The sequence below is a fragment of the Xyrauchen texanus genome, chromosome 28 (genome assembly GCF_025860055.1).
Source record: "Xyrauchen texanus isolate HMW12.3.18 chromosome 28, RBS_HiC_50CHRs, whole genome shotgun sequence".
Classification (NCBI taxonomy): Eukaryota; Metazoa; Chordata; class Actinopteri; order Cypriniformes; family Catostomidae; genus Xyrauchen; species Xyrauchen texanus.
The window spans coordinates 29,480,375-29,491,539 of NC_068303.1; the positions used below are offsets into that span (position 1 = coordinate 29,480,375).

Here is an 11,165-nt window from a genome sequence, read left to right on the forward strand (position 1 = left end):
GACTTTAGGACATATGGTTCAAAGTTACAGGCAAAAAAAAGCCATTGCACATCCTCGACAGTTTTAGCAATAAATGTGTTGTTAATATGCATTAAGGATAATTTTATATCCTTTCTTATATACTAAAATGTACGGAAGAGGATTAGGGCCAAGCAATAATAAAAAAATAAAACCATCTCGAGATTAAAGTCATTATAATGCGAGATTAAACACGTTAAATTTCGAGAACAAAGTCGAAATACAATCTTGAGAATAAACTCATTAAATATCGAGAATAAAGTCATTATAATGCGAGATTAAACTCGTTAATTTTCGAGAAAAAACTCGTTAAGTTTAATCTCGCATTATAATGACTTTATTCTCGATATTTAATGAGTTTATTCTCAAGATTGTATTTCGACTTTTTTCTCGAAATTTAACGAGTTTAATCTCGCATTATAATGACTTTAATCTCGAGATGGCTTTATTTTTTTTATTATTGCTTGGCCCTAATCCTCTTCCGTAAAAATGAGAACTTTCCTGACCCATGACAAAAGTATTTCACTGAGTAACAAATAAAATTTATTTCTATGGCGCTGTAGTTGACGTGATGATCCTTGCTATGAGCTATCCCACATGTTGGGTACTTTCATTCCACCCGGACTGATTTATGGAAGGACAACGTTGAACGGGTAGTGATTGGTCAGTGTGTGAGGGGGCGTGTCTATATTGTGGCGTAAACGTTCACTGATTGGTAAATGTTTGGGTCGATGAATACGATTGGTTGTTGGCTTGACAAGAGTTGAAAAGTGTAAAGAGTAAAACAAGCATGGCAGTAGAGACTGGGAGATCCGTGGTATTTGTGACCGGGAACGTGAAAAAATTGGAAGAGGTGAGAATTGGAGAGTGTTTCGATGTAGCGCTCATTCTACAATAGCAAAGAGTACCAATAAACGAGAGCGTGTTTGTCTTTGAGTGAGTGCATTGCATTGTTCAAGTCTATTTCCTCACTTGTAGTGCAGCATTGTAAATGTGCTGACTATTTATTATAGGCAGCTTTAGAGATCCTGTAATACCTTAATACACTGTCCACTCCTATATTAGTTGATTATATTTACGTTTCAGATGCAAGTCTACTAAATGCTTATATTGTAGATTTAAAATATATATATATTTATCAGTGTAATTGTTTTGTGTTCAAACAGGTAGTTCAGATCCTTGGTGACAAATTTCCCTACAAACTAATTTCCAAGAAGATTGACTGTGAGTATGTGGCTACTGTTCTCATCTTTTACTTCTTTCCAGGCATGTATTTGTAATATGGTCGGCTTCTCTTGCAGTGCCTGAATATCAGGGGGAACCAGATGAAATTTCCATACAGAAATGTCAAGAAGCAGCAAAGCAGGTTTGTAAAATGCACTCTCTTTTGTTCTGTAACCTTGACTGTTGTCTCACACGTTGTCTTGTGTGGTGTCCATGTTAAGGTGGATGGACCAGTGCTGGTAGAAGACACCTGTCTATGTTTCAAAGCACTAGAAGGACTACCCGGACCTTACATGTGAGACTTTCTAGTTCCTTTTTGTGCTGTAGATCTCAAATAATTAAATGCGTATGGGATAGTTCATCCAAAATGAAAATTATGTCATAATGTTTCACAGTCATGTTGTTCCAAACCTGTGTGAATTTCTTGTGTGGAAAACAATGGCAAAATTTCTAGTCAGAGTAGGGCTGGGCGATATGGCCAAAATTGTTATCACGATAATCTTTTTCATATTGTTTGATATCGATATTATCACGATATACATTTACACATTGCACTTTCTTTTTTTATTTCAAAGTTGACGGAAGAAAAAATAAATCCTATAGAGTCAAAATAGTCTCTACAAAACGGCACAGGGGGTCCAGAGACGGCATAAGCAGTGGGGTCTGCGGGATCTTTTACCAATTGTACCGTCTTTTACCGTTTATCAATTGAAAATGAATGTTAAAAGGTCATCTGTTTGTTCTGAAGCATAGTGACAGCAGTCCAGTATTTGTTGGAATATTTTTACACAGGGGCATAGAAGCCCTTGTGACTGTGGAATGATGCTGAATGTGTGTTCAGCGGTGTCCTGAGAGAAAATTTTGAAAATGTTTTAAAAAAACATTTGTATATTTTCATTAAAGTGAGAGACTAGTCTACTAACTAGTAATTTTAGTCTTTCCTTATCCATTCCAGAAATCGATTTGTTTATTATTAAAGGCTCGTAACATGCTGATTAATAAAGATACATTTAGAAGGGAAAAACGTTATGGTCTAAAAGGTGCTTTGAAACCACGTTAACTCATGCGGCGCTTCATGTCTGCACACATGCAGGCAAAATAGGCAACGGCGTAGCCTAATTGTTAGCAAGGCAGCTAGCATTAGCAAGTTCATCCAGTCTGACCCTACGTTACCACTGGCGCGTTGAGCGAAGCTGAGTGTTTTCAATTCATTCCTATGAAAGCCGAGCGTCATGCTCGCAAGATGTATCGTAGGATTGGCAGCGGTGCGGAGCAAGATCTCTCCTAGCGCTGTGAGCGCCTTTGAGCAGATTTCGTCTGCCCCAGTGGAAACGCAGCCTGAGAAAGCCAAACTGCTTGTGTTTTAGTGATGCACAGTAAATATTGAACATTCCTCAAAAGCTTATCATGGATTTTCTCTATCGTGATATATATCGATATAGTTTTATCGCCCAGCCCTAAGTCAGAGCCTCAGTCACCATTTAATTCCATTGTATGGAAATAAAATGCATTGAAAGTGAATGGTGACTGAGTCTGAACATGAAAGGGGATGTTAGGCAGAATGACAGAGGAAGAAAAGTAATACAAATTGGAACAACATGAGGGATGGTCAATGATGACACATGGACTATCCCTTTAATAAATAAATAATGGTTAAATGATGGAAGTTAACCCAAAAATGAAAATGTTCTCATCATCTACTCAGTCATGTCATCCCAGATGTGTATGACTCAATTTCTTCGGCAGAACACAAACCATTTTTTTAGAAGAATATCTGAGCTCTGCAGGTTCATGCAAAAGCGTGGAGCTTCGATAAGCACATAAATGCAGCATAAACGTAATCCATATGACTCCAGTTTAATCCATGTCTTCAGAAGTGATATGATAGTTGTGGGTGAGAAACAGATCAATATTTCAGTCATTTTTTACAAAAATTCTCTTCTGTCCAGTAGGAGGTAATAGGCACAAAAAAAAAGTGAAATAATTATAGTAAAAAAAAAATAAAAAAAAAGGACTTAAATATTGATCTGTTTCTAACTCAAACCTACCATATCCCTTCTGAAGACATATATTTAACCACTGAGTTGGCTGGATTCATTTTATGCTGCAATTATGTGCTTTTTGGTCACAATTTACTTGCATTGTATGGACCTACAGATCTAAAAATCTGTGTTTGTGTTCTGCAGAAGAAAGTCATACACATCTGGGATGGCATGAGGGTGAGTAAATGATGAGAGAATTTTCATTTTTGACTATCCCGTTAAAAATGATTAAATTTTAGTTATTTTTTTCTCTGCACAGAAAATGGTTCCTGGATAAACTGAAGCCAGAGGGTAAGACATGTTGACAAAGACTCGGGCTACATCCATTAAATCTATTAAAACGTATGAAGAGACCAAGATTAAAGCAGAGTCAGTATAAGCATTGAAACTGAACTGGGTTATCATTATTACTCTGCCTGCAGGACTGTATAAATTGCTGGCAGGTTTTGAGGATAAATCAGCCTGGGCACTGTGTACATTTGCATTCTGTGCTGGAAAAGAGGAGCCAGTTCAGCTGTTCAGAGGAATTACTGAGGTGAGGACACATAATGGACCATAATATGTAATTCACTCTCTTGTTGGAGTCACCGTGTAGCAGTTAGCAGCACAAGTTGAGTTCTGGTATTCATCCAGGCAATGCAAGTCCAGCTTGCATCATTTCTCAGTCACGTTTCCCCACATGTCCTTTCTTCAATATCACTATCAAGAGAAGTAGTAAAATGGATAATGAATCTCTCTCACTTCAAATGCATTCCCTCTTGACATACAGTACATGTACGAAATACTGCACAAGTGCCGAAGATTCTTGTTTCACTGTGATCCCGACATAATGCAGGTTTTGATTCTTTCCTCCAGCAATCCTGTTAATGTTTTTCAGGGCCGTATTGTTGAGCCAAGGGGCCCGAGGGATTTTGGGTGGGATCCCTGTTTTCAGCCTGATGGTCATGAAAAAACGTAAGTGAAAGCATCTTTATAGAGGTGTTTCTCAGATTCACCAGTAGGTGACAGTATTGGTCAAATTAAATCCATTGAAAAAAATTCATGCTTTGGATGAACAATGTTTAAAAAATTTCTGAATGAATCCTCTTATAGTTCAGGTGTTAAAGGGCACCTATTATAGCATTTAAAATGTTCCTAATATTGTTTTGGGAGTCCCCAACAACAGTTTTACATGCATGCAATGACAAAAAACACATTTGTTGTCTTATAATATGCATTTATGTTTACGTGATTTGCTCACCGACTCCCAAATGATTCGTTCAACGCCTCATTTTTCCAAACCCCTCCTTTCCGTGACGCTAATCTGCGGTGATTGGTCAGATGACCCAGTCAGTTGTGATTGGTATACTCTGTGCAGAGATTGTTGGAAACGGAACGCACATCACCGCTTTGTAGTAAAAAAAACAAAATCAGAGAAGGAATTTGAGTTGATTTATGTTAGTGATCATAGTCCAAAGTTCGGTGGTAAACACCCAATCAGTTATTTTTTGCGTTAGCCCAACGCATAAACATATTGGTAAAGCACTGCTCGTACCTGGGCAGTGGAAAAAAAGGTCGCTTTTGATATGCACATCAGAACACAGCGTCTTGTTGTCGACATGATGTTTTCAAGTTTTCCCTGGTGTCTGCGCGCAATGAGTGGGCGCGGCCAATTTGATAACTTTTCGTCTTGACGTCGCAACGAAAAGGAAAATGACTCATTGGAAAAACGATTCATTAAATTGACTCAGAGTCGACTCCTACTTTTGAGAGACAATAACTTTTTTGTTGACGGAACACACTACATGAAAGGTAATTTTCCAAATTCCATAATAGGTGCCCTTTAACACTGTGTGAAGAAATTGTTGCAAAATGGTTTCGCTCATTCTCAAAATTAACCCTTAGCTTGAACATTGAGTACAATAACTATGAGAATTTGTGGCAAGTATGTTTTTGGGTTCACAATTGAAACCCTTTGCAGTAATTTTCTCATTCTGTGTTGTGTTTGTGGGGGCAGGTATGCTGAGCTCCCTAAAGAAGTGAAAAACAGCATCTCTCATCGGTACCGCGCCTTGGCAGCCTTGTCAGAACACTTCTCCAAGCTTAACGAAGCACCAGAGACCAAGCGCACAAAACATGACTGAGTAGTTCTTTTTCCAAGCTGAATCGGCCAATCGGAATTGATTTGGGCTCTTCAACATGAAATAGCCCAATAAATGAATGATCAAAAATATGTAGTCCAAAGGAGCTGTTTAGGTTGTAGTCCAAAATTCCGGAAGATAATTCACCTTGGGTTCCCTCTGGATTTCCTATGGGTTTTTATAATGGGGTTTGAACTTATGAGTAAAATGAGATCTGTGGTAAACATTATTGATGATTGGTGGACGTAAATTTGTATAACTGTAATATTATCCACTGTTTGTGTTTCTAATTATTAATGGTACGCAGTCAGTGTTTTCACTGCTGTTTCTTGCATTCTCCCTCTCATTCACTCCTCCTTTTTCTCTTCCTGTCTCTATATCCCCCGTGACAAAGAAAACTTTTTTTGCCATCTGCACATGATCCATCTGATTTAGAAAGAAGTATTGCAACCACCCAACATTCCCCAAAAAAAGATTTAAGAAATTTGTATTTAGGAATAAAAATCCGCACTAATTATATTGCTCAAAGTATTTGAAAGAAGACTTTGGTGTTTGTCTCATTCTGCACAGTTTGTCATATGGATGTGAATGATATACATGAGTAGAGTGTTCTATTACTTTTCTAAGTGATCAGATGCGCAATATTTGCCTGGCAGACAATACTGATTAAACAAGGGCAAATCTCCCATTTCTTTAGTCCTGGGGGTTGGCTTTATTTAAGCAAACAACCAAAACATCCTAGCAATGCATTAACATAGCAATGTGATAAAAGCACTGAGAATGCCCTAGAAACACCCTGGCATTGTACTGGTGATTTTTGTTTGGACAAGAGCTACCAATATAAAACTCTAATTATTGCATCTATATCGTGTACATGATCTTTACCAAATAACTGGATTCCTACATCTACATGGCATAAAGACGTTAAAATATGTGTATTGCATGTAACGACAACAAAATGTGTTACACGTACCACTTTGCATATACTGTAACATGAATCTTTGTATAAGAATAGGAGCAATGAATTGCTTTGGTTTGCAGGACCTTTCTTATTGAAGCCTGAGATCGTTTGTTCCATGAGCTCTGATGATTTCAACATCATATGAACCTGTTAGATGCATCAGAAATTTAAATATAGTCACTAAGCTGCAGAAGTTTATAGGGCTGTAAAGCAAACATATTAAAAGTTCATATCCTTTGCTGGATCATAAATATATGCTTGCTTAGCTCAAATGTCAGACTGAAGAATAGTTCTTTGGATTATGGATTTTACTCTGTTGGTAAAAACTTTGTGTAAGGAAACAGGTTTTGTAAGGGATGATTGGAATGAAAACAACTGCTGAAAGCATGCGACAGAGCACGGAGGCAAATTGCCAAGGAAATATCTCCGGTATTCAGGAGCTTGTTCAAACTGTCTATGTCCAAACCACATGAAAACACGGGCTGTGTAACGGTCCCATTTCCTACTGGGCTTACAGGAGTGTGCCCATTAAGATCAAGGAATGGCATGCATGGAAAAGAAAGACAGACGGAAAGAAAGAACAAGGCACCATGATGACCCTCAATTATACACAACGTCATTCCTCAACTCTTAATCGTGGATAAATGTGTCTAATGCTTCTGAAGTTCACAATGTGTAAACATGTTTTTGGATGTCTGTGTGGTTGGTAAAAACAAGCATTTAAGGTGAAGAAACATCCTATAATTATTAACACAGATAAATGCTTTCAGACAAGTAAAACTACAGTATATGGGCTGCCTGGCTATTTGCACAATAAATCTTCAAGAAGCCGTTTATGTGTAGACATTATTATAGGCATTATCTTAGGACACAACTATGAAAGGTTGCAAAAGTTTTTGTAAAAACTTTGAAGTACCTGTAATATCGCATGCATCTTGTATAATGCTGATGGAGATGACTCAAAATTATAAAATATATGATGTAACATCCAACAATTCAATCAAACCTAAAGATAAAAGCCTAACCTAAAGCCTTTGTTCTGATGTGCAAGTCATGGGCAGCTGGGGAAAAAATGCTAAATGCATATAATAAAGTGCAAGTAACCATATGGCAATGCATAACTAGATCTGAAAAATAAATTAATTAAACAACATGTTTCTCATATATTTTGACATTGACATCAAATGCTGTGGGTCCATGAACCAATGGTAGAGTGGACCTGTAAGTTAGTTCACAGATGAGAAAGTTATCACTAATGGCACTCTCACACAGTAAGATGCCATATAAAGTTCAGGAATCCAATAAAAGGGGTCGTTATTAATGGCAGCACCTTGCAATGAGCCATTTGGAGGCCTCCAGAAACACCTGGTGTTCTGCTACTCATCTTTAGTATGACATATTTGTGGCATACCACTTATAGGGCACTGGAGGAGTAATTAGGGGATTAGTTCCATCCATCCACCTTCTATAGCCGCTTGTCCTATGTAGGGGACATGGGTAGTGCTGGAGCATATCCCAGGTGTCTCGGGCCGAAAGCAGAGAAACACCCTGGACAGGTGGCCAGTCCATCACAGGGCAACAGGATTACTACCTGAAATGGGAAAACACATTAATTACCATAATGACTTGACGCAAGGGAAATTATACAGTCTTTTTCAAAAAAATTAGAAGAGGTGGGGTAAAAAAAGAGGCCCTTACCAGAAGAGAAAAAGGACGAAATTACGGAAATTATATTTCACCTGTCATTTTCCCATGTACAATGGGGTCCAAAAGTTGAGATCACATTGATAATCTTTGTGTCTTTTTGTTTTGGATTGTTAACCTGAAAATAAACTGAAATTTTAAGATTAAAAAATAAATAAATGATGGACTGCATGCTGTCAGTAAAACTAAACGGGGACAAAATACTAAGAATATTAATTTAAGTTGAACTTTTCAATCACATTTTTATGTTGATATTTTGTCATGAAATAATTGTATTAACTAAGAAAAAAATCAAAACAGAAGCATTTTCATGGTCACATATTTTGGACCCCATTATATGTCTCAGCAACATAATAAATATACACTCACCTAAAGGATTATTAGGAACACCGGTTCAATTTCTCATTAATGCAATTATCTAATCAACCAATCACATGGCAGTTGCTTCAATGCATTTAGGGGTGTGGTCCTGGTCAAGACAATCTCCTGAACTCCAAACTGAATGTCAGAATGGGAAAGAAAGGTGATTTAAGCAATTTTGAGCGTGGCATGGTTGTTGGTGCCAGACGGGCCGTATTTCACAATCTGCTCAGTTACTGGGATTTTCATGCACAACCATTTCTAGGGTTTACAAAGAATGGTTTGAAAAGGGAAAAAGATCCAGTATGCGGCAGTCCTGTGGGCGAAAATGCAATGTTGATGCTAGAGGTCAGAGGAGAATGGGCTGACTGATTCAAGCTGATAGAAGAGCAACTTTGCCTGAAATAACCCCTCGTTACAACCGAGGTATGCAGCAAAGCATTTGTGAAGCCACAACATGCACAACCTTGAGGCGGATGGGCTACAACAGCAGAAGACCCCACCGGGTACCACTCATCTCCACTACAAATAGGAAAATGAGGCTACAATTTGCAAGAGCTCACCAAAATTGGACAGTTGAAGACTGGAAAATTTTGCCTGGTCTGATGAGTCTCGATTTCTGTTGAGACATTCAGATGGTAGAGTCAGAATTTGGCGTAAACAGAATGAGAACATGGATCCATCATGCCTTGTTACCACTGTGCAGGCTGGTGGTGGTGGTGTAATGGTGTGGGGGATATTTTCGTGGCACACTTTAGGACCTTAGTGCCAATTGGGCATCGTTTAAATGCCACGGCCTACCTGAGCATTGTTTCTGACCATGTCCATCCCTTTATGGCCACCATGTACCCATCCTCTGATGGCTACTTCCAGCAGGATAATGCACCATGTCACAAAGCTCGAATCATTTCAAATTGGTTTCTTGAACATGACAATGAGTTCACTGTACTAAAATGGCCCCCACAGTCACCAGATCTCAACCCAATAGAGCATCTTTGGGATGTGGTGGAACGGGAGCTTCGTGCCCTGGATGTGCATCCCACAAATCTCCATCAACTGCAAGATGCTATCCTATCAATATGGGCCAGCATTTCTAAAGAATGCTTTCAGCACCTTGTTGAATCAATGCCACGTAGAATTAAGGCAGTTCTGAAGGCGAAAGTGGGTCAAACACAGTATTAGTATAGTGTTCCTAATAATCCTTTAGGTGAGTGTATTTTATGCAAGTTAAGTGTAAGGACATTCAAATAATAAAACCCTGGCTGGTGCACTTTAAACATCTATAACACTGAGTACAGAACTCAATCTGACATTTTTCGGAAGTCTGAAGTTAAGCATTCGGAAGTAAATGTGACCCCTGTTAAACTCAGAATTTTAGGACACATAGCAGGTGGAAAAAGGAAGCTGGAAGTAGGTCACATTTGGACCTTTCTCACCCTCTGGGCTTCATGTCATAAAAACCAACTTGCTCAAAAATCTGAGTTTCTGAATGGAGCATATTTTTCACATCAGTCCAAGACATTTAATAAGAATATCTGTTGAACTGATATATACAGTCAGCTGGTCAATGTCGTAAAATGAACCCTGATAGAGTGATCAGGCTCGGAAGGAGTTTATTTTGCGATAATGACCAGTTTACTGTACATTATCCTGCTTATTACATGTGTACTATAACAAATACATTAATGTTAGAAATACATTAAAATATTGAGTTGAAATTATTTGATTATGTGAGAAGACCGACCACAGAGTGATACAGGAGATATATTCCTGTTCATGTGTTGTATATTTTGTAAGTGTGGATTTACAGGGGAGTATGGAGGAGCGCTCAAGTGCATTTGGGACTCATCTGTCACAGATGTTACCACTCATTCTTTAGCCTTGCACCCCTCGCTCCTGTCATTTATAACCCTGAAAACAAGTCTGGATTTTTGCAACAGCATATATCTTGGTGAACATCAACCAGCCAAAATCATCACAAACCAGTGAGATTCGATACACTCTGTTCCATAACTGTTCTAGGGGAACAATGTCAAAGAATTAAAAATTCTCTGGCTCTGGAAACATTAAGACACTTACGTGCACAAGCGGACACCCCCGAGAAGGCCCCGAGCCAGGAAGTCGATTTGGTCAGAGAGATGAGGGAAATTCGGCGAGAGATGTTGAACCATGTCGGCAATGCTGTCGAAGGTCGTTGCTGACTTGGAGGATCTTGCTGTAATACGTCGATCGATCGCTGCCATGGAGGCGAAATTTACTAATGTGGTCACAAGAGCGGGGGATGTCGAGAAATGGATCAATTATCTGGAGTCATCGTAGAGGTAATTATCTGCTAATCTGCTAGCGACAAAGTTGGATTTGGAGCATGTCAGGGAGAAGTTGGACATGGAGAATAACATCTGTATTGTTGGAATTCCTGGGACCGAAGAGGGTCAGGATATGGTGAAATTCCTAGATGGGCTCTTTCTGAATCTGCTTGACATAACAGGCCATAAGCTGGAAATCGATCGAGCTCACAGGGTTCTGGCACGGCGAGACAGGCCCCGATAAATGCTGGCCAAATTTCTGAGATCATCCGATAAAGATCTTATGTTACGTGAGGCGAGGAATAAAGGAAAGGTTTCTCTAAAAAAAACACAGCATTTTCTTGTTCCCAGACTTTGCGAATCCGACAAGAGAGAAACGTGATTGATTCAAGGAATGCAAGAAATATTTACATCAATGGAAGGTCACTTT

At 38.8% G+C, this 11,165-nt stretch overlaps 1 protein-coding gene across 1 annotated transcript; it reads left to right on the forward strand.

Moving 5' to 3' along the window:
• Positions 1–763: 763 nt before the first annotated feature.
• Positions 764–6,238, forward strand: LOC127621993 (inosine triphosphate pyrophosphatase). Its single transcript, XM_052095838.1, has 8 exons — positions 764–871; positions 1,185–1,242; positions 1,320–1,384; positions 1,464–1,537; positions 3,544–3,575; positions 3,707–3,819; positions 4,162–4,238; positions 5,281–6,238. Exons 1-8 carry the CDS (start codon positions 809–811, stop codon positions 5,405–5,407), a joined length of 609 nt encoding a protein of 202 aa, XP_051951798.1. The 5' UTR covers positions 764–808; the 3' UTR covers positions 5,408–6,238.
• The last annotated feature ends 4,927 nt before the right edge of the window (positions 6,239–11,165 follow it).

Coding starts and splice junctions, on each gene's coding strand:
- LOC127621993 (XM_052095838.1), top strand. CDS start 809: ATGGCAGTAGAGACTGGGAGATCCGTGGTATTTGTGACCGGGAACGTG. Junction 1,538..3,543: donor GGACTACCCGGACCTTACAT/GTGAGACTTTCT, acceptor TTCTCTGCACAG/AAAATGGTTCCTGGATAAAC. Junction 3,820..4,161: donor TGTTCAGAGGAATTACTGAG/GTGAGGACACAT, acceptor AATGTTTTTCAG/GGCCGTATTGTTGAGCCAAG.